The sequence below is a fragment of the Panthera tigris genome, chromosome E1 (genome assembly GCF_018350195.1).
Source record: "Panthera tigris isolate Pti1 chromosome E1, P.tigris_Pti1_mat1.1, whole genome shotgun sequence".
In the NCBI taxonomy this organism is placed as follows: domain Eukaryota; kingdom Metazoa; phylum Chordata; class Mammalia; order Carnivora; family Felidae; genus Panthera; species Panthera tigris.
Genome location: NC_056673.1, coordinates 3,136,574 through 3,160,116, shown reverse-complemented (window position 1 = coordinate 3,160,116; position 23,543 = coordinate 3,136,574). Strand labels below are relative to the sequence as shown.

The 23,543-nt window shown below is 46.2% G+C and overlaps 1 protein-coding gene across 8 annotated transcripts in view; it reads right to left on the bottom strand.

The window, feature by feature from the left end:
• Window positions 1–22,657, bottom strand: part of NDEL1 (nudE neurodevelopment protein 1 like 1) — a 76,806-nt gene extending 54,149 nt beyond the window's left edge. For 3 of the 8 annotated variants that reach the window (XR_006211057.1, XR_006211056.1, XM_042966034.1), the window contains exons 1-4: window positions 21,869–22,657; window positions 16,855–16,906; window positions 2,219–2,316; window positions 332–485 (exon numbers count right to left, since the gene is read on the bottom strand). Coding sequence is in view for 5 of the 8 variants with exons in the window: in XM_042966034.1 (XP_042821968.1) it covers window positions 332–485; window positions 2,219–2,304 (240 nt within the window). In the remaining 3 variants the exon portion in view is untranslated. The remainder of the gene's footprint in view (window positions 1–331; window positions 486–2,218; window positions 2,317–16,854; window positions 16,907–21,868) is intronic. The other 5 variants (XR_006211055.1, XM_042966035.1, XM_015539192.2 and 2 more) reach the window with 3 other exon arrangements.
• Between the last annotated feature and the right edge of the window lie 886 nt (window positions 22,658–23,543).

The following is a 23,543-nucleotide window of genomic DNA, read 5'->3' as shown; positions in this document are numbered from 1 at the left end:
AAATGTGTATTTCATACAAAATAATTTTAAAGTGCCACCAAATGAGGCAATCTTGAGCAAATCAGGCAGCTTTGGAAAATGACAGAATGGCCACGTGTCATGAGAACATGATCGCTAAAAACCGGACGGCTACAGGGTTTCTAAGCGAACTCCTAAACCCCAAACCACCTTCCCCTTGGTTCCATGAAAGAAAAGTTTATTCCGAAAACTCACTTTAAGGCTTTTTTTTTTTTTTCTGCCTGCTGCTCTTAAGCTCCACCCAAAAACCGTATGTCTCATGTGAACACAGCCCAGCGCATTCGACAGCAGCTTGTAAAGCTGCCACAGTTACCTTTAGTGCTTCGACTTCATACTTCAGTCTCTGGTTATCGGCCTGCAAGTCTCTGTTCCTCTGTTCAGCCTGTACTAACTGTGCCTCCAGCTCTGCTTCTAATTCTCGGCTTCCCTCCTGGAATTCAACTAGCTCATCCCGAGCTTCCTGGAAGCTGATCACAGACAGAGTGGGAAAGAGGAGTCACAGGAGGAGTCCCAGGGTCCGCGGGAAGACGACTGCAGGTCAGGTCAATGACTGTGCCCGAACGCTGGTGCTACCACAAAATATACTACACAATAAAGACAGTCTGTCTTACATCACTTATTCTAGGCTCAGGGTTCAGTGAAAGTGACTTAAAAGGTCCAAAAGGACTCACATTTTACACACTCACCCCTAAATCTTTTTTTTTTTTAATGTTTATTTATTTTTGAGAGAGAAAAAGAGAGCATGAGCAGGGGAGGGACAGAGAGACTGGGGAACAGGGGATCCACAGTGGGCTCTACATTGACAGCAGACGGCCTGATGCAGGGCTCGAACTCATGAACCATGAGATCATGACCTCAGCCAAAGTCAGACGTTTAACCTGAATGAGCCACCCAGGTGCCCCACCCCTAGATCTTTCTTATTTAAGGTATTAATAAAGAAACACACATTACTATGCCACAAAGTACTGTTAAGTGTTTTTCGATACAACTGGTTTCCTTTGTAATTTTATTATTTAATTGTATGCACTGAAAAACATTATTTTGGGGCGCCTGGGTGACTCTGTCAGTTAAGCATCTGACTTTTAATTTCAGCTCAGGTCATGATCTCGTGGTTCGTGGGATTGAGCCCGACATCAGATCTGTGCTGAAGCAGGGAGCCTGCTTGTGATTCACTCCCTCTCTCTCAAAATAAATAAATATTTAAAACAAAACAAACAAAAACATGTTATTCTGAGAAGGGGTCCACAGGTTTCCCCAGCCAATTAAGGCATCTATGACACAAAAAAAGATTCAGAGCCCCTGCCATAAACAGACCCCTCCTATATCCATCAGCATAATTTACTTGGCTTCGCTGAAATAGCAATGAAAGGTTTGATAAGGCTTAACAAGCTTTATATACCAAAGTAGGAAAGTGTGTGTGTGTGTGTGTGTGTGTGTGTGTGTGTGTGTGTGAAGTTGCATTTTAAAAAGAAATCTAAGGGGCACTTGGATGGCTCCATCAGTTGAGTATCCGACTCTTATTTTTCAGCTCAGGTCACGATCCCAAGGTCATGGGATCAAGTCCTGCATCGACCTCCTCACTAAGCATGGAGCCTGCTTAAGATTCTCTCCCTCTCCCTCTCTGCCCCTCTCCCCCACTTGCACTCACTGCTCTCTCTCTCTAAAAATAAAAGATAAAGAACCAGAAAGAAATCTAAAGACAAATTTGGTGCTTAAAAGGTTATTAATATAAAAGGCTTCCTCAACTAATTAGACTAATTGAGATTTCCATTAAAACACTCCATTTCTATTAAAGCTCTCCTCCCCTCTCCAAAGCTTCGCTAGCTCCAAACACTGACAGCACTTGCCTGAAGAGAACTAGCGTCTGCTGGATGAAGCCCTAGACAGCTTATCAGAATCTCCCAAAGACCAAAGGATGAGACAGAATCGGCACACACACAGCAGGCCAAATGTAAAAGGAGGTCAGCTACCAGAAGAAATCACAAACGTGAAGTTTTCTTACTGTTTTAATAATTTGAATAAAATTTTATGGCATTTTTATACTATTTAAATACAAGCCATGCTCTATTTCCAGAATCCCAAACCCAACACCGAAACTCTAAATTTAGCTTTATGTTAAAAGATACACATATCTGCACACGCTGGCACTGGTATTCCAAACGCCTTCCCCTAGTTTCAGGATGCTTTTCAATATTATTACCTTTGTTTATACTTCAAGGAAAGTTCCTTCCAATAAGCAGTTTCCTCCTTTAAACTTGAAAAATTTGGTATATCTTCACCATCCATGATCAAGAAAGCCTGTGAAATATTAAAGACAAACTTTTAATGTTTATTTTTTTTGAGAGCAGGGGAGGGGCAGAGAGAGAGGAAGACACAGAATCCGAAACAAGCTCCAGGCTCCGAGCTGTCAGCACAGAGCCCAATGTGGGGCTTGAGCTCACGAACCGTGAGATCATGACCTGAGCCATAGTCTGAAGCTTAACACACTGAGCCACCCAGGTGCCCCTAAAGACAAACTTTTAAACAGAGAACGGGGCACCTGGCTGGCTCAGTGGGTGGAGCGTGCAACTCGATCTCGGGTCATGAGTTCGAGCCCCACACTAGGCAGAGAGCATACAATAAATTGATAGATAACTGACAGCTATTTTTTTTTTAATTTTTTAAAACAATAGAGAACATAGGAATCTAAATAAAAGTAGAAAATCTGGGACAACATGAAATCTACAGCATTTTGGAGGGAGTTAAACATGACAGACCCTGAGGGTGATTAACTATTAGAACTCGGGACACACAAATCATCTTACTGCCCAACCTCAGGGACCCCCAATGTTCTGGATAAAGTCAGGAGAGGATATCAACAACGTGCTCTGGTATAGAGGCACACGAGGCACTTTGGGTCAAAGCCCTAGGCTACACAGGAACTGGCCCCGTGGAATCATCCAGCACACCGGGCTCCGGCAGCTGCATTCCAGCCAGCTGATCTTCTGGGAATCGAGCGACAGAACCACGTTTACTGCCCGAGCTGAGGCTACTATAGCATGTCCCCCTCTGGGGTACAATTGCTTCAAAAGACCTATCTGGGACATGTCATTCCAGGCGACCATACTAGGAAATCGGGTACCACATTCTCAATAATTTACTATTATTACACTTCTTTTAAGTCCAAAGCTTCCTCCATAAGCTCACTAATCCCCCAACTTCAATGTTCTCTCATCTTGGTTGCTCACCCAAAGCATTGGGGGGGGGGTGGGGAGGAGATCTATTCAGTTAACTTTGCATGTGGACTATCTAAAAACTCCAACTGGCCAGAGAATGAAATACCAAGGTCATTGGGCTCACTCTACATTCATAACTAGAGTGTCTTACCTCCTACAACCCCCTCCCAAGTATCCCATTTTATATTCCAGCAATACTGTTCAAAACTGTCTTAACATGACATTCTGTTTCAGATCTGGATGCTTCCTCTACCTGGAATGGCTCTCCCGTCCTTGTGCATTTGGAAAGGGTCTACTTGTCCTTTCAAACCTCACTGCCATCCCTTCCAGAAAGCCTTTCCTATCCTACCCAGACAGCACTAAAAATCCCCTACACTCCTGTCTACCATTATACCCCACACTTGCTTTCCTGAATATACTTACCACCCAGTAATGCATTTGCTTAAACCATCAGGCTGCGCACTGTTCTTATTTCTACCCCAACACAATGCCTGCACAATAGCAAGATACTCAATAATGTTAACTAAATTAAACCGAAATTGGATCAACCTAATCCATTACTGGGCAGCAAGAACTAAAGACCAGCTTTAGAAGTAAACGAACAGAAACTTGGGGTTGCAGAGAACTTGGGAGTTCACAGAGCACGATCCACTCATAAAGGCTGAGCAAAAAGGCGTTCCTGAAGTCACGAACAGGAAACGCCAACTTCAGGGTGGGTGTACCAGACAGGTAGGTACAAGAGTGATTTCTCACGGAATAATAGTAACACATAACTTCACACACTTGGTTTGAGGCCAACTGCAGTGTTCTGTTTCAGTCCAACCTCTCCTAACCACACCACCCAGTATTACTTTCGACATGTTAGTCAATCTCCCGATTACCTGAAATCGCCAATCAGCCTAAGAGTTCTTTGAAAACAGATGGATTCTTGACACACTCCGCCTCTCTCATGGCACCAAGCACAACACTTTGCTCAGAGAAAGTACTTAGTGCTTTCTAGCGTTTCCTGAGCAACTGCTACGTGTCAGACATTGTTGACACTGGAGAAGCATTGAGTGCACCAAGTGCCCCCTCCTCTAATACGATCACTCCTCCACGGCACACTTCTGCCTGCGTTACCCTGCTCTTGGAGGTGCCCTTATGGCCCAACAGCACATTAAAATGTAGGCTGCACGGAGTGGGGAGTCCTGCTGAGACCGGCTTCCAGGGCTCCAATTCTGCCATTAAACTCCTTAAGCGATATGCTTACCCTCTTAACCGTTTTTTTTCATCTAATTAGAGTTTGAACTAGCTGACTTAAGGTTTCTTCAAGTAGGTGTACCGACTAGTAAACATTACTGATTAATTTTACAATCCTATCCCTTCGTCAAAGCTCCCCATCCCCACTCCATTTTCCCAGTTGTAGGGGCAATCTTATTTGTAGCTACAATATGCAGTGAGGTGTGAATGATGAGGCCAGTCCAGAAGTATCTGTATCCCAAAAGAGTATCTGAAGCCCCTGAAGGCATCACCATGTGCTATCAATAACTCTCGAGACTTCCTGCCTAAGTCACTGAGGGAAGGGACCTATTTCATATCAACAAGCCAGATGAAGCTATAACTTCAGCACACGAGAGCGAGCATCCAAACAAGAGGCAACAATCGCTGTGTCCTCTGAATGCTCTACGTAAGGTCTTTCCCCAAAACGCCCCAAAAAATGTGGATTACATTTGAAATCTATGAATTCGGCCCTACAGAAGCTCACAGGCACGGGGCTTCAATTTTGGATAGATGCACTGGTCACTTAACCAATGGCAACCACATACCAATGTGCAATTCAAATATTCGGTTTTTTAATACACAATCCAATAAATTGTGGTTTTGCAAAACGTTAAAGATCAGAGGAACACAAGAAGCAAAGTTTGCTGCTACCTGCTCTAGCTCAGATAAACATCTGTAGAAAAAGGAAAGGTTCCCAGCTAGTTCCTTGAGGGCAGGACCAGTGTCTCATTTATAAATCCTCCTCCATCACCAGAAACATGCGACACAGTAGAAATTCAACAAATATTCACACTGATTTATAACCTTTCTTTCGTTATTCCCTCTTTACTTTCCAAAGTACTGCTTTCCTTTATTAATATCTAAATTCCTATTCCAGGAATGGCATAAGTAAAAAGATTTGTGAGGAGTTTATTTCTACCATGTATTAAATGGGGATTATAAAACCTATCGTTCTTGGCTAGACAGACTAATCCGTCCGATGCATGCCAAGCCATGTTCGTAGTCACTTAAAAGCCTCCAAACAGGCTCCACATCGAAGAATATGGAGCTTATGGGACGTACAGGGGACAGCTTTGGAGACACCACCACAAGCTTGCCATCTAAAATGATCACTATCCAGGGGCGCCCGGGTGGCCCAGTCAGTTGAGCGTCCGGCTTCGGCTCAGGTCATGATCTCACCGCTTGTGAGTTCAAGCCCCGCGTCGGGCTCTGTGCTGACAGCTGGGAGCCTGGAGCCTGCTTGGGATTCTGTGTCTCCCTCTCTCTCGGCCCCACTCCTGCTTGTGCTCTCTGTCTTTCAAAAATGAATAAACATTTAAAAAAATATTTTTTTAATAAAAAAATAAAAAATAAATAAAATGATCACCATCCAGCCCTTTGGTCTTAAATATAAATGGACAACCAAGAACCACCAGACAAATGAGAAAACCCAGTGGTGTGAATAAGAAAACCCCAGGACCTACTGAACACAGAGGAAACAGATAAATTCAGACAATGAGAGAATTTTTTTCTCACATAAGAACTCAGGGGGGTCACTTCCCACACACTTCCTGAGACAGTTCCAGGGGAGAGAGAACCAAGACCTAGGCTGGACAGCAAAGGATACAAGAAATGGTGGCTCCAACGTGGGACTGCAAAGAGAGGTCCCCAGATGAAGCCTAGTCCATCAGGCCAAAGGAGTAACTCAGCCAGATGGACGGCTCCAGAAAAAACGAGGAATCCCAGGTAACAGACCATCTGAGTGGGAAGCTGGAAGAACGTAAGGTTGTGATGAACACACATCACTCCTATGTCTATAAGAAAAAAAGTAGGAGCACTGGCTGGCTCAGCCAAGGGAGCACGTGACTCTCAGATCTCAGGGTTGTGAGTTCAAGCCCCATGTTGGGGATAGATATTACTTAACATCTTTTTTAAAAAAGAAAAAAAGTAAAAACTTCCGAGAAGGGAAACACACGGTTAGAAAGTCCTAAGCTTTATATACGTTTTAAAAGATTTCAAGTCTACAATGTTTAATTTGTTGATTTACATTATTTTATGCAAATGAGACAAGTTCCATATTTTATAGCCATCAGTGAAATTCCTATTTTTGCCCTTAAATTTGCCATAACTTTAGGGGCGCCTGGGTGGCTCAGTCGGTTGAGTGTTCGACTTCAGCTCAAGTCATGACCTCACAGTTTGTGGATTTGAGCCCCACATAGGGCTCTGTGCTTGACAGCTCAGAGCCTGGAGTCTGCATCGGACTGTGTCTCCCTCCCTCCCTCCCTCCCTCTCTCTCTCTCTCTCTCTCTCTCTCTCTCTCTCAAAAATAAACAAACATTAAAAAAATTTTTTTTGTTTTAATTGCCATAACTTCTGTGTGTTGCTCCCTTGTAAGGTTCTAGGATTTGGTGAACAAGTTCGTATTATTTTTTAAGCCTTAATTTTGTAGACTTTGAGGATAATACTTCTTCTCAAAGTATTTCTTGTCTTTGCAGCTAATATTCACTTGGCAGCCATCTTGGCCCCTTCAAAATTCACTGTCATGCTTTGGACCTTCTCTAGATTACATATACGCCTTTCTGAAATTGAGTGATGGGTGCCCCCTCAGAATTTCAACATGTTTTTAACATTTCAGTACTCTCTCTGCTACAGGACAGCAATTGCTATGGGTCGACTGTGTGGTCCACGGGCCGGAGTCCTTACAGAAGTTCATATGACCATCAGATGCTGTCCTGGGCAACTGACATTTCTTTGAATGTGTTTTAATGAGGAGTCAATCCTTCTACAGTTGTTTTTAATCTAAAACTGTTACCATTCACATGCCAAATCTGAAACTTCTCTGGGGGAGGCTGTTCTGTTGTTTCCGGCCCATTTACACGGGTCTTAAGACCCGAATGCGGTTATGACCTTGCAGGGCACTTAGTAGTGTTCCCTGAGGAATCTCACTATTTACACTTGGGAGTGTGCTATAAAGTACCCATTTGTCCCTGATTTTTGGTTCTTAAATAGGGCCATATTCTTCACAAAACTACCAACGTTTCCATCAGTATTCTCTGGTGACTCAGGTTTTAAATAGACTTTCCTGAGAAACTTCTTGAACGTCTAGCTCTATTTCTTGTGTCCTCCTTGTCCAACTACTTAGTTCAGTGTCAAATGACACTAGCAAAATTAATATGCGTTTTTACTTCACACATGCGTCTCTTATTCTCTTGATTCTTATTTGAACTGAATGTTGACTACGATTTTTGCAATTAAAGGCTGCTTTTACAACGTGCTTATTGGCCCCTGAAACAGTATCATCTACACCTGAAACCTTTTACTAAAGTGACCATCATCTCTTTCGGAACAAACCAATTAAAAACATTTAACCCAGGAACATGGGGTAGAAACAACACAGCATAGTAGCTGAAAGCCCAGATCCTGGAGCCAAACTGCCTGGGTTTGAATCAGACTCCTCTATTCACTCACTGGGTGACTTTGAGCAAGTTACTCAACCACAGTCCCCCAGTTCCTCACCTGTACGATGGGGATCATAACTAAAATAAGGTTGTTATGAAAATTAAGTGAATTAATATGTGTAAAGTACTTAATACTGGGCCTGGCACATAGTAAATGTAGCATAAATTTTGTTAAATTGTAAAAAAAAAAAAAAAAATTGTTCAGTAGTGGACCTTTGAAATACGACCACAAAATAAATGTGCTTCAGAATTTATAACATACAAATGATTCCTTAAAAGCTAATCTCTTCCAGAAGGTATACACACAGTCTGGGGATACCACCATTACTGAAAACATTTTTAAAACTTCTTTTGGAACAGCCTTGAAGACCCAGATTAGAAACTAAAAAAACAAAACAGTTACTTCTTTGTGGTCACACCTCATTCTTACTGCTTCCTGATTGGTATTATCCAGTTTTATCATTCTGGTTTTATTCATGAGAAATAACCTTTTCCAGAAATCAGAATTTTTACAAATGACAAACACTTGCTACCACTGCCGATATTCAAAAGATCTTCTCAGGGGCTGTAAAGAGGAAGTCTGTTCAGTTTGCCTCAGGTTACAGCGGGAGGATGTGTTTACTGTGTTACTTGAAACTATGTAACTGGAGATACTAAGGCTATACAGAGTTAGCCAATATGGAAAACTACACTGCTAAAAAAAAAAAAAAAAAAAAAAAAAAAAAAATTTAAAGCTATTAATGACACGTCAATAATCTCAGGAAGCTGCAATCAAAGCTGATAAATTTGTCCTCTCCCCTGCTACCCAAATCTTCCCTCAATGCCGTGTCTCACACAGATGGGGTCCAGATCTCAAAAGTATGACAACTTTTACATGGGGGCAACATCATACTGTATGTGACCTTTGGATATCTAGTAACTGACAAATCAGCTCATCTGGGTATGAAACAGCCTGTCCAAAATGCTGTACTTACAGAGAACCTACTTTTTGTGCAATGGAATAAGAAAATTCATTTCATGTGATGTTGTCATCTTGTTAATAGTTGTATTAGGGACTTAATGAGATTGAGAGAGTTCTTTTGGAATTCACTATAGGTAATGTGCATGCATTTTAACCAAAATCTTGTACTTCTCCCAAAGGTGACATTTACAGTTTTTGGTTTTTGTTGTTTTTTGTTTTTTGTGTTTTTTTTTACTTTTCAAAGCTTATCATAAATATGCTCTCCCTTTCAGTCCTGTCAAATTTCTTCTCCTACCTCACGAAGTGGTCAGGAACTTCTGCCAGAAGTAATTTTAAGCGTCAGGAACTGCATTTATGTCAGCGCGATTTAAAATGAGAATAAAAATAAGTTTGTTTTGCAGATGTCGTGAAAGCAAGATCTAAGTTTTTACCGAGGTTCCTACTTACTCTGAATGTCCCTTATCCAACTTGCATTTATTTAACAAACCAAAACAGAACCGAAAAAGAACAGCTTCGGAAGAGTCAGCCACTGCCACCTGGACCGGGCCAACCTCTAACCAGGGCCAACCCAACTTTCCTCTTGTTACTTATAATCTCTCAGTCGTAGATGTGAATTTTAGTAAAAGTTCGGAAGAGAGATCTTGCTCAGCTCCCCACTGGTTCTCTTCAACCCACGAACTTAAGGCTGCATTTTACCGCACTTCGTGATTGAGCGAAGCCACTAATTACTCTGGTTCACAGGTGGAGGCTACAAAACGATTAGCCAGCACAACCCACGTACGTTCCAGAGTTAGAATCTTCTCTATGACTGGGCAGCAAGCAGGTAAACGTGCTCAAAAAAAAAAAAAAAAAAAAAAAACAAAGAACAGGTGAATGCACCTTCTCCTAGCTGTCGGCACAGTTTAGACAAGCCAGATTTTCTGCTCTGCTTTCTAGTTGAGAAGGGTATAAAAATCACACACACAAATGTGACTCCGAGCCCAGAGACGTGTCTACGGCCAGACCACCCTGAACACGCTGTGTGATCTCGGAAGCTAAGCAGGGTCGGGCCTGGTTAGTACTTGGAAGGGAGACCGAGCCCAGAGACGTAAATTCTGATCCACACGAAGCCTTTCACCACTTGTAGACTCCAAAGCCCAGGAGAAATCACTTACCACCTACCGCCCGCCACCCCACCCTCGGTCAATGACTCCCCTCGGTCGGCGGGGGTGCTCTCTGTTATCCGGCAAGAACAGAATCAGGCACAACAACGACTGGGCGATGAGGTTCCAAACAGGCAGCAACGAGGGTTCTGAAATGCGTCAGGGCGCTACAGAACTGGGATTTAATCACCAGCGCTCAAAGAACCCTCACTTCCTTGGCAAAACTTAAAAGGTTACTTTGTTGCTAACCACCAAAAAAAAAGGGGGGGGGGAGAGCGAGCACAAGCAACCCAGACACTTTTCCCAACTCCGGGAGGGGCGAGGAGTCACGGCAGTGTCACCCGAGCCCGACGTGGGCTGCTTCCGCTGTCGCCCCCAGCGGGGAGAGGCCACGCGAGCTGGGAATCCGAGCGCACAGCCCTCCAGGACGAAGGGACCTGGGGGGGCGGGGGGGGGGCGCGGTGAGGGGAGACTGGGCGCGCCGCTGCCACCTCCGACCCGACCACTCCTAGCGCCACCAGCGCCCCGGCCCCGGTGCCACGTCCCGGCCTGCGTCCGCGCACCCCTCACCCCAGCCCCACAGGCCGCCCTCGGGGGGCCGCACCTCGGACCAGGGCGGGCAGGGGGCAGTTGGAGCGGTTGGAACAGTTGCCCCGGACTGGCCGCCCCCAGAGCCCGGGCCCGGCCCGGCGGGGCCTCACAGCCGGCCCGTGGGCCGGGCAGGCTTCCCCCCCACACACCCCCACCCCAGGGGACAGGCCTCGGCGCCGCCGCCGCCACCCGGCCCGGCCCCCTCGGGAGCGGCCCCGCACCGCCGGCTCACCTCCAATGTGTCAAAAGCGCATGTTCGCCGCCGCTCGACCGACGTCTCCGCTCCGCTGGCCTGGCCAGGCCCGCCCAGCCGCTCAGCTCCGCTCCCCTCCGCAGCCCAGAGCTCCACTCCGCGCACCTCGGCGCCCGGCTCCTCCCCGACACGTCAGGGGCCGCCCGGCGGGCCGAGGCCATTCTGTGACGCACGGGGCGGGGCCCGGAGCATGCGCGCCAGGGCGCGGACGACCGGGGCGGGGCTGCGGCGGGGACGGCGTCACGAGGAGGGGGCGGGCCGGGCCGGGCGCGCTGACGTCGGGCTGGTGGGGGCGGGGGAAAGAGGGCCTCCGCGCAGGTGACCCCGCGGCGCCGCGGTTCCCCCGAGAACACGGTGAGGTTCGGGGAAGTGACGCCCGCAGGGGTGAGACCTTCCTGCCTCCCGGCCTTTCAGCTACCAAGGTCCTTCAAGTGTCTTGTAGAGCGCTCATTTGTAAGATGCCTCTCGGCTCAGATTTCACCACCGACCCCACCCGCCGACCGCCGACCACCTAGCAGATTAACAGGGGTATTCCCGTCCCCCTCGTCCTTCCCACTAAGTCCTGTGTAGTTTTTACGGCACTCCCCCCCCCCCCACCCACACCGAAATTGTACACCCGTGCTTGTCTTCCTCCGGCAGATTGTGAAGTTCCAGGAGAGCTAGACCCTCCTGTCTTTCTCATCCCAACAGGTGGCTTGGTCCCAGACAGAGTGGGCACTCAAATATACTTGCTGAATAAATGAATGGATTCTTTGAGGGGAATACAAATACATCCACATCTATTTTACGTACCTAAGCGTCGTTTTGTTTGTGTGTTTATGCCTCTGGAGCCCCCGAAGAATGGAATCCTAGGGGACTCGCGAGGGAAGAGGGTTGAGGGGGGCACTCGGCTCAGAAAGGGGAGAAATGAGGATGAGCAACCGCTTGGGGAGTGGAAACTTGAACAGAGCTGTTTCGAAAACAACTCTAGGAACCTTTACTGTATAATGTGCAGTGTAATTATCTCTCTGATGTCAGTACTGCTGGGATAGGATCCTGGGGCTTTTTGGACACAATAATGATGTGAAAGGCCTCGAGGCAAAGGCAAGGTGAGTCTGGGAAGTCCAGCTGTGTTTTGGGGGGAAATGGACATAAACTGGAACAATGCAAAATGGATTGTAAGAGGTGTCCAAATAATAAATATTGGAGAAGAGATTAATGGGTTAAGGTTAGTACCTTGAGCTAGGCTCGGAAACCTTCAGGGTTATTGGCTGTAAGAGTCGTTCACCTTCATTGTGCCATGTGTGTATACTGATAATTATGCAAAATGTTGATTTGCATACTCCTCCCAATGACCCTGCGACATAGGTACTGTTAGTATTCCCACTTTACAAATGAGGAAACAGAGACTCAGCAAAAGCAAAGTTGCCCAAGGTCAGTCAACTAGGAAAAAAAAAAAAAAAAGAGGACTTGAGATCCAAACCCAACTGATCTGGATTGTTTAATTCCAGAAACCACACTGTTACCCCGATTACACTGCCACTCAACTAGGGGGTCTATTAATAATAACTGCTGTTTATTGGGCTGAAGCACTGTGCTAAGTGCTTTACATCAATTCCCTCCCTCCGTCCACCCAAGCAGCTTGTGAGGCTGGAATTATTACCTTGAGTGTATATGCTGCAAAACTGAGGGTTTAAAGTAGAGTTTAAACCCACGCAGGTCTTTGTCCAAGCCCAGTGACCTGGGACACTGCGGAAGCTCTCTCAGGGTCTGGGGCTCTGCTTCCCTGGCTGAAGCTGTGCTCTGACCGATGAGGTCACAGGCAAAGAGCTAATTAAGCAGGCAGACCTTCCTGTGGACCTAGTGCCAAGACAGAGCAGTCCCAGCCCAAGAGGAAAAAATAAAGTCTGCAACTCTTGGCCCCGCCTCCTGGCTGAAGTCCTAGGAAATACACTGAGTCACCTAATAGCAGGCCAGGCCCTACAGAAAATATTGGCGTCATCTTGCAGGCCACCATCCCATCCTACCCGGTCTGGATCCTGCACTGGTGTTTGTCAGGACTCGTGCATGGGCCCCATCTTAATGAATGGGCTTTTCCTGGCACCTTCCCTGCCACCCACACACTCAGAGACTCTGGAAACAGAGGCTGATTTCCACTGCGGGGTAGTGGGGGTTGACCAGTTGCCTCAGGAGAGGTTTGGACACAAATGTCAACTCTAGCTAATGAGAGTGCTGGACTCCAGCCACATCACACACAAAGGTGACGCGGTGCACACAGGCCTGCCTTGAAAACTCTGAGAAGATGGGGTATATGCAGCCCTTTGTTGAGTCAGGTGAGCGGACACCTCAAAATCAAAGGTTTGATTCAGGTGAATCCCTCCATATTTTTGTGGCCGGTATTTTCCGTACCCAGGCTGGGCAAGGGACTCCCGATGGCTAGCTGGTTACTAATGGCCTGCTGGACACATCCACCAGATGTCCCACCACCTCCTCTACCTCCTGCCTACACCCCCAAAACACATCCTCCTTTGGCCCCAGCTGAAATTTTCAAAATGAGTTTCAGGTTTCTGCCAATGACATCCTCACTTTCCTGGTTACTAAGATACAAAGGCCTCCTCAAATCACCCTTAATTATCCCCTTCCCCGGCTTCCATTTTACTCTCGAGGGCACCAAACCCAAAAGACTCCCTCAAATCCATTTTCCCAGTATTTTCTCCCTGGATCTCCCCAGTGCAGAGTCTCCTGTGTCTCTGTCCCCTCCCTTCCCAGACTTCTCTCCCTTGAATTTCGTCTTGTTCCAGCCCATCAGAATCATCTTTCTAAAATCCCTCCTTGTACAGAGCACCACTGCCTCCAAAGCTTGTTTCAGCATCCTGTTGCCTTTGTGGTCAAGTACAAAGCCTAGCATTCAAGGCCTTCCCAAAGCAACTCCAACCCACTTCTACTGTCTACTTCCTACAGTTCACCTAGACCCTCCACTATGTCCCCCAAACAGCCCCCTGCCTCTCTGAGCCTTTTTTTTTTTAATGTTTATTTATTTTGAGAGAGAGAGAGAAACAGAAGCAGAGGGAGGAGAAAGAATCCCAAACAGGCTCCACACCATCAGCACAGAGTGTGACACGGGGCTTGATCCCACAAACCGCGACTCCATGACCCGAGCCGAAATCAAGAGTCAGATGCTCAACTGACTGAGCCACCCGGGCACCCCTCTCTGGGCTTTTACTGACTTCCACTGCCCTGCATGTGACTGATGCTCTCTAGACTTGGCCAGCCCACCTTCCTCTCTGCCTTTTGAAGCCTCATTCATATGCCACCTCCTCCAAGAAGGCTTCCCTGAATACCTAAAGCCCCAAAATGAATGCTCCTTCCTCTGAGTTCAAGTAAAACCTCACATAGTTCGCGGGGGACTTACTGAACACAGCTTTTTGGTCATAGAGGTGTCTGAGCTCCCCACAAAGAACCAAAGCTCACCGACCACAGCGACAACATTGATTGTCCTACTATCCCCCAGCAACAGGCATTTAGCAAACACTCAATTCAATGTGCTTTAATTAAAAGTGAAAGAATGAATCAATAGTTTGGTGGCTATAACTCCAAATGCAAGACCGACAGCACATTCTGGAAAATGCCCCAAATTCTGAGAAGAAAATACATTATACAAAGCTTCACTAATGTATAAAAGGCTCAACTTAGGTGATGTCAGGTTACAAAGGAATTGGACTCCAAGTTGTGGGCAATTATGGCTTTTCTGTAGCCCAAATCTTCTTTTTAACTTTTTAATGTTTATTTATATTTGAGAGAGAGAGAGACACACACACACACACAGAGCATGAGCAGGGGAGGGGCAGAGAGAGAGAGGGAGACACAGAATCGGAAGCAGGCTCCAGGCTCTGAGCTGTCAGCACAGAGCCCGACACGGGGCTCAAACTCAGAAATGGCGAGATCATGACCTGAGCCAAAGTTGGAGGCTTAACCGACTGAGCCCCCCACATGCCCCTGTAGCCCAAATCTTAAACCCAGCCTATAGTACCTACAATCCCCTTAATATGGTTATTAAGAATAACCATAATAATAATAGGGGATTTTATTTAAAAATTATACTCTTGGATGTACTCCTCACCTTGAGGTGAGGAGTAGCTTTCTAGAAGGTGGCAAGTCTTTCATTCATCAGCTCTGAGTGTAGTGGTTGCTCTGTTCTAGGCCTTGGGGATTCAACCACATCTCTCTAAAAAGCACCCCCACCCCCACCCCCATGGAATTTCTATTCTAATGGGGAAGACAGACAATAAGCAAGCAGACAAATTTATTTCTGTCAGATCACGACAGGTGCTGTGAAGAAACATACCCAGGGTGGGAGGACGCGGTGTGGCAGGGGCTGGTCCCTGAGTGAATATAGGGTTTGATGTCACAGGATTGATCGCCTTCCTCCATAAAATTGTCAAGGCCCTTAAGATAAAGGGCTGCTATATAAAATGCAACAGAGATATGAAAATAAAAACATCATAATATATGCAAATGCCTTGAATAGAGAAGTTTATCTTACTTTCTGGCCTAAAGTGGGGCATTCAATAAATATTGGTTGGAGGGGCGCCTGGGTGGTTCAGTTGGTTGGTCCAACACTTGATTTAGGCTCAGGTCATGATCTCACGGTTCGTGAGTTTGAGCCCTGCCTCTGTGCTTGGGATTTTTGTGCCCCTCCCCGTTCAAAATAAACTTAATTTTTAAAAATGTTTTACATAAATAAAAATTGGTTGGATGCATGACTGCTAAGGGGTCTGCAGAATGCCCAGCCTTCAACCAGATAAGTTCCCCCAAGATAAGGGATGGTAACCAGTTCACGTTTGATTCAAAAATGCTCCCTTCTGGTTGGTCCTTGACCCTGGAGCCCGAACAGCCGAGCCCGAGGTAATCCTGTACCACCTTGAAGACAAGAGGAAATTCCTTTGTTGCCTTTCTTGCATCCTCAGTAGCTTCTAGAACACACAGTGCTCGCCAACCACACAAAGCCACCGGGCCTTCCAAACCTCAGCTCTGCTGTCTGAATCTCTGTCCCCTAAATTCCAAACTCCAGGCGTCTGTGAGTCCACGGAAAGACAGGGATTGGGTATGATGACTTTGCTATGGTTTAGGTTCCAAACTCCCTTGCTGCTCCTTCCCTTTCCACTGTGTCTAAGAATGCCGCCTGCTTCCGGCCGGAGGACCACATGTCTCCAGGGCCCCCCACCCTCCGCAGGCCTCCGGGCTGGCTTGCTAAGAAGTGGCCCCGTGCAGGTGAGAAAGAGGACAATTCAGGTTGAGGTTGAAACAGGCCTTCCTGTCAGAGTCCAGCTCTGGTGCCTGGAGGGAAAGGGCCCTCGTCCTTATCCGGGGTGGGGTAAACTGAGGCTTGAAGAGTCTTTGCTTAGCCTCCCTCACCCTCCCCCCCCCCCATTAATAGAACCTGATATCCTGCCACACTCCCATGAATCTCTTGGAACTGCCCCAATTTCTTCCCCAGCAACCTACCTGAATGGCGGACTTCCTCCCATTCTGGAACCATCTAGAGCCTCCTGGTTTTCCTGGCTTCAGAGCCTCCCCCCGCCATCCAAGCCTCTGTCTTCACTGTCAGCCCCGGCTCCCACCCAGCCCTTTGTGTCACTACCCACACCCCAGAGTGCCAGCTGCCTACACAGAGAAGGATAGTACCACACTCTTAATTGCTAGCTTGGGTAACACCTAGCAACCCCAAGGGCTGTTGACATCACACCTACATAAACAGTGTGACTGTCCCCAGACAGAAGCAATACCTGCTCACATACCTTTACAGAGGCAAAGTGGCGCTGGTTTTGCTCACTCCCAAACCATTCTAATGAAACGACAGGACTTTAAGGAAATGGGAGTGTTTCTTACCAACTTGTGCTGATTGTACCAGGCAATTTCAGCCAAAACCCATTCCCAGGGAAGCCAGTGAGTCAAAGTTAGCCAGACGGGACGGAATGGCCGTTCAACAAATACTTACCGAGTGCCTGTCCTGTTCTGGGCTCCAGGAATAGAGCAGGTCATGAAACAAGCTTACAGAAAAGAAAGGAAACAGAAAAGAGACATTAGCATGTCGGGGTAGTGAAAGATACTGAGAAGAAACGAATAGGCTAGAACTTTTCAGTGTTTTCATATTTAGGGTGGCATTTAGGGCGACACCTGGCACGGAGCAGGCACTCAACATTTGCTGAATGGAGAAATAACCTTGCAACGAATGTTCTTAAGTTCTAACATATTTTCATTGCTCTCTGCTGCTGAGCACTTCCCCTTTTTTCTTCCTTTTTGTCGAAGCAGTTTTGCCATTTAGAACTCCGATAAAGAACTCTACCATAAAAAAAAAAAAAGAGTAACAAGCAGCAGTTGACAAAATTTAAAAATTCAGGCAGCTAACACACATACCGTATTTCCACCTTGCTCCTAATCAAACACATTCCAAGTAGAACAGCGTGTGTACAAGCAGGGGAGGGGCAGAGAGAGCAGGGGACAGAGGATCCACAGAGGGCTCTGCGCTGACAGCCCCACGCGGGGCTCGAACTCACCAACTGTGAGATCATGACCTGAGCTGAAGTCGGACACTTAACGGACTGAACCACCCAGACACTTTTCGGTACTTTTGAACCAAAAGTAATTAAACGTATATTTTTTATTAAAAAAAAAAATAAAAAGAATGCATCCAAACTCAAAGCAAGATAATTTCCTCGAAATTCCTTGCAAATGATTTTCTTAAGTCTGTGGCTTTTAGGACCTTTTTAAACTCCAGCCTTGAAGCCAAGCCACTCTCTCAGATACAAGAGTCAACGTGGAGTAAGTTTCAACAGGAAGGCTCCCACTTGCGTGGCACAGATCACAAGAATTAATTTCTTCTGCTAGGGCTCCCTAATTAGCCCCGTCTGATGGGGTTCCCTCCCGTAAACATAAGTTCTGCAGAAGTCTAGTTTCCACCCTACAATCTTTTCTTGAACAAAAATTTTTAATGTTTATTTATTTTTGAGAAAGAAAGAGACAGAGCATGAGCAGGGGAGGGGCGGAGAGAGAGGGAGGCACAGAATCCAAAGCAGGCTCCAGGCTCTGAGATGTCAGCTTAGAGCCTGACGCAGGGCTTGAACCCACCAACCACGAGATCATGACCTGAGCCAAAGTCAGATGCTTAACCCACCGAGCTCCCCAGGCGCCCCTCAACCCTACAATCTTTTCAGCTTCATGTCTTCGAAACACCTGTTAACTGACAACGTAATGATATTTGGGATTTTGAATGGTAGAACTATCTTGGAGGTCAACTATCGCTAACTTGGACTATCAGGATTGCTTTTCTGCAGCTCACGTATCTGGAGGCCACTGTCTCAATAAAGGGGAACAATACCCTGACCGTTGACGGTTATACCCTAACCTGAGTCCATGGGATCTCGGAGGACATTTCACACTAGCCTTTGTCGATTCCTACTCAGTATAATACGGGAACAGGTCCCCATGTCCACTTTGAAAATTACAAAAGGGGGGTTTGGGGGGTTTTGTGGGTTTTGAGGCGCTGTGACAGCAAGAGGCCCAGACAAATGCAAAAGGTGGTCAAAGGGTGGCAAGACCCACCCCCCACCCCCAGCCAGAGGGGAGGCCCCGCCCCTCCTCAGGGCTCCCCACCCTGGTGTGAGAGCCCAGTCAGCCTCTGCCTGGAGCCCTTCCCAACCACCGCCTTAGGAATTCAGGAACGTATTCCTCTTGGCCAAATCAGCCCCATCACATTTGATTTTGCTCATTACTTCCCTTCTCGGAGCCTCAGTTTCTTCCTCTGTAAAATGAGCAGGTTGAACCGGATGATACTTGCTGTCAGTGCCTGAGAGTCAGGATGGAGGTCCCAACCACCCTCTCTGGGGGACCTGAGGTCTCTGCCTCTCCTGGCCAGTCTGCCCTACAGTCATTCCTAGGTCAGTGGGGGCAGGTCGTAGTCTTGTCACGCTCCTTTGCGATGCCCTGGGGAGTCCCTGAACTTGCCGAAAGAACTATCTAAAGTCTGGTGTTGGGGCGCCTGGGTGGCGCAGTCGGTTAAGCGTCCGACTTCAGCCAGGTCACGATCTCGCGGTCCGTGAGTTCGAGCCCCGCGTCAGGCTCTGGGCTGATGGCTCGGAGCCTGGAGCCTGTTTCCGATTCTGTGTCTCCCTCTCTCTCTGCCCCTCCCCCGTTCATGCTCTGTCTCTCTCTGTCCCAAAAATAAATTTAAAAAAACATTGAAAAAAAAAATTTAAAAAATAAAAAAATAAAAAAAATAAAGTCTGGTGTTTTCGTCTCCTGTGGCCGCTGCCACTAATTACCACAAGCTTTCTGTGGCTTAAAACAACACAAGTGCGTGTGCTCTCCTACAGTTCTTGCCCAAAATGGGACCTACAGGAGGCAATCAACGTGTCAACGTGTCGGCAGGGGCTGGTTCCTGCTGGAGGCTCCAGGGGAGCATGGGTTCTGGCCACTCCCAGCTTCTAGAGACCTCAGCTGTTTCTGGTGTCACATTGTCTGATTTGGCCACACACACACACACACACACACACACACACACACACACGGCTTGCTCTCCTGAGGACTCTTTCCATTCCGTGTGACCCACCCAGATATCCCAGAATAATCTCCCTTTTCAAAAGCCTTACCCACATCTGCAAGGCCCTTTTTGCCCTAGAAGGTAACACAGTCACGGGCTCTGGAGGTTAAGGATGTGGACAGCTTTGGGGCACTGTTTTTCTAGCTGCCACAAACCATGTTCTCTGACTTCGGCTCGGGTCATGATCTCACGGTTCGTGAGTTCGAGGCCCGCGGCGGGCTCTGTGCTGACAGCTCAGAGCCTGGAGCCCACCTCAGTTTCTGTGTCTCCCTCTCCCTCTCTGCCCCTCCCCTGCTTGTGCTCTCTCTCTCTTTCTCTCTCTCCCTCAAAAATAAACATTAAAAAAATTAAAAATAAAAAAATAAGATAAAATACCAAGTGTCTGTGTCTGTACCATATAACATCACTTTGCAGGCCACCAGTCGTACAAAGCCCACCCGTCGGGGGACAAAAATAGAATCCGGCCTGCTGGCTTTACAGAAGAGGGTGATTTGTCCAAGAGCGCACAGCAGCAAAGAGCAAAATTTCAGCAACACCCACAACCTCTCTCCCCCGTCTCCGTGCTCATTAATCACAACTTGAAAGCATGTCAACGTTTTCTGAATAGCACTCCCACATTGGTGATTCATATCGTCTAATACTCAGGTCCCCTTCGGTTACACTCCTGGGTATTTTATATTTAGAAAGTGGAGCGTCCTATGGCTTCCCCTGTCGACCAACATTCCTGGCATCCTATTCATCTGTGTTAAACAGCTGCGTGTTAACTTGGTGCACATTTGGACAGCACCCAAGGGCCGAGGAAGAATGAGCTGAAAACGGAGGTCAGTGGCCAGTGGTGACCTTGGACTGCGCTCCCTGGAGTCTGTCCCAGCTGCAGGCTGGACCTCAAAAACCACTTTAGAGAAGACAGCATTGCTTTCCATAGGCACAGCGTGGGATGATATAATTACTCTCCTCTTACATAACAATCGGCGTGCAAGAAACAATAAAAATAGCTTTCATTTATTGGATACTCGGTATGGGACAGGCCCTGTGATAAGTACCCGCCAAACATCCATTCACAGCAACTCTGTGAAGTAGCTCTTCGTGTCCCCACTCTACAGATGAGAAAACCAAGTCTCAGAGAAGTTAAGCAACTTGTCCGGATCACAGGGCAGGCATGACAAAGTCTGTATTCATAGAGCCTCTGAAGACACGAGAGAACGAAGAAATCCACCTGAGATGAGGAGGAAGAGTGGAGAACCAAAAAGGCTGGGCAACCTGCCCGAGGACACACAGCTAACAGGGAACCTGCTTAGGATTCCCTCTCTCTCTCCCCCACTCAACGCGCACTCTGTCTCTAAAATAAAATAAAATTAAATTAAAATAAAATAAAATAAAATAAAATAAAATAAAATAAAATAAAATTCCTCCCAAAATAAAATAAAAATATATCCACACAATGGAATATCATGTTACCACTAACGATGACATCATAGAACAACGTATCATAATATGAGGACAAATTAGGATTAGTAAGTCAAAAGCATGACTACAAATTAAGATGACTCTGCTTTTATTTTTGTAAGTACATGGCTATAGAAAAATTGATTTATATTTTCTTTTTTGTGCATACCTGTAATTTCCAAATTTTCTACAGCAAATACAGATTACTTTCTTAATCCAAGGAAGGGAAAAATACCATTAAAAATTAGAATAACAATGAGATATAACTTTCTGCTAATCAGATTAGAAAACTGTAAAAGAAATGATAGTGTGGGAGCCCGGGTGGCTCAGTCTGTGAAGCATCCAACTTCGGCTCAGGTCATGATCTCACAGTTTGTGGGTTCGAGCCCCGTGTCAGGTTCTGTGCTGACAGCTCGGAGCCCGGAGCCTGCTTCGGATTCTGTGTCTCCCTCTCTCTCTGCCCCTCCCCAACTTGTACTCGCTCACTCTCTCAAAAATAAAATAAACTTTAAAAAAATGTTTAAAAAAATAATAATAAGATAAAATAAATGATAATACTCAGTGCTGCTAACAGTATGAGAAAGCCAGGGTGCCTGAGTGGGCTCAGTCAGTTGAGTGTCTAGCTCTTGATTTCAGCTCAGGTCATGATCCCAGTGTCGTGCGATCAAGCCCCACATGGGGCTAAGATTCTTTCTCTCTGTCTCCCTCTTCCCCTCACCCCCACTCATGTGTGCTGTCTCTCAAAAAAAAAAAAAAAAAAAGTATGAGAAAGCCAATGCTCTTGTACAACACTGGTCAGAGTGCAAATATAACTATCACAGTTACCAGGATGGATTGAATACTTGTATCTTTACTTCCTCTTGAAACACCACAACAAAGACAGGACAAGAATCCTAAAAGGCAGAAATCCACCAGGACAGCAGGACAGTGCACAGAAGAGAAGACAACGGTGGACCCAAGATGTTACCAGAATCTGGGGAGATGGAAGGTAGATTGGTGAGTGGTAGCCGTTGGAGTGGATCAGAGAAGTCTGGAAACTGAATGCCAACCAGAAGCAAGCAGTGTTGTGCCTCTGTCCTACCGACAGGCTCAAGAATTGGAGGTGACAGCTTATGTCAGAAGGTGGGGTGGGGTGGGGCTAAAAACAGGAAGATCTGTTGAAAGTACAGCGTGTTTACAAAACACTCAGAGGCTGATTTCACAGCCCAGGCAATTGATAAGCCAAGGTGTTTATCTTTCCCACCCTAGCAGGAGGAGGACATTTATTCTCTGGAGAAACTAAACCAGAGAAGCTCCAGACCAGAGGGCAAGGCTTAGTCACCATACCACAAAGAGAAGGGAGATAGAGGGAGGGCAGATCCTTCAAAGGCTGCATATTGAATGATGAGATCCCAGCTTCCTTCCCCTGACAGCCCCCCAAGAATGCCTACAGCCTAGCTTGTATCCTCCAGGCAGGAGATCAGAGACTCTCTCTCAACAGAACCCAACTGGCTCCAGAGAGGTCTCCCAACCACAGCACCTGGTCTGCCCACCAGATTGCCTCAGGGAGAGGCCCAACAGCCAACAGGATCCTCCACCCAATCCCTCCCCCCACACCCACACGGAGCCTCCAATCAGCTTCTAGTTCCTTGATCATAAAAATGAACATTTAGCAAGGAGCCCGCAAACATTTGAAAAAGCCTCCAATATAAAAGATAGAACAAAATCACACAAAGGAAACAGGAGTAGTAGATACAATGGAGGGAGCAGAGCTAAAACAGAAAAAGAAAATTTATCCTTACCTTTAATGTTTATTTATTTTTGAGAGAGAGAGAGAGAGAGGCAGAGAGAGAGAGAGGGAGAGACAGAATTCAAAGCGGGTTCCAGGCTCTGAGCTGTCAGCACAGAGCCCAATGTGGGGCTTGAACCCACCAACTGTGAGATCATGACCTGAGCCAAAGTTGGATGCTTAACTGACGGAGACACCCCAGAACCCCAAAAAAGAAAGACTTTAATATCTTCAGAGAAATAAAGATATCATCACATCCATAAAACAAGAACGTGGTGCTACAAAAAAGGAGCAAGACAAGAACCTTTTTTTTTAAATGAGGGTTGAGATTAAAATATGCAGTTTAAAAAAAGATGGCAACAGAGATGATCTGATGTGTCTGTTCCTAATGAGAAAATGTAAAAGCCCTGTTGGAGGGGAATCAGTGATACATACGTAAAAACTAAGAAAACAAAAAACTGAAGCAACCGTCAACTCCAGGGGGGAGAAATTAAACAAAAGGAAGGAAATAGTAACAATAAACTAGATAGCTCTGAGAACAATACTTACAGAGTTATAGCATAACATACTTCTATAATGTAAACTGAACACTGACTTAACCAAAATTTGTGATATAACCATACCAGGAAGATGTGGGAGCAATGATATAGATAGGGTGATGTATCCTTACCTTTCGTAATAAGTAAATAAATAATGACTACAGTAGAAAAAAAGAACAGCCATACAACCACTTTAGAAACAACAAAAATAATTGCTAGTGTTTATGTCTGGTAGGGAGAACTTGGGAGTGGGAAGATGAGACAGGGAAATGCTATTTTTTTTTTATTGTGCGGCTTTAATAAAAAAAATTTAAATAAATAAAAAGTATGACATT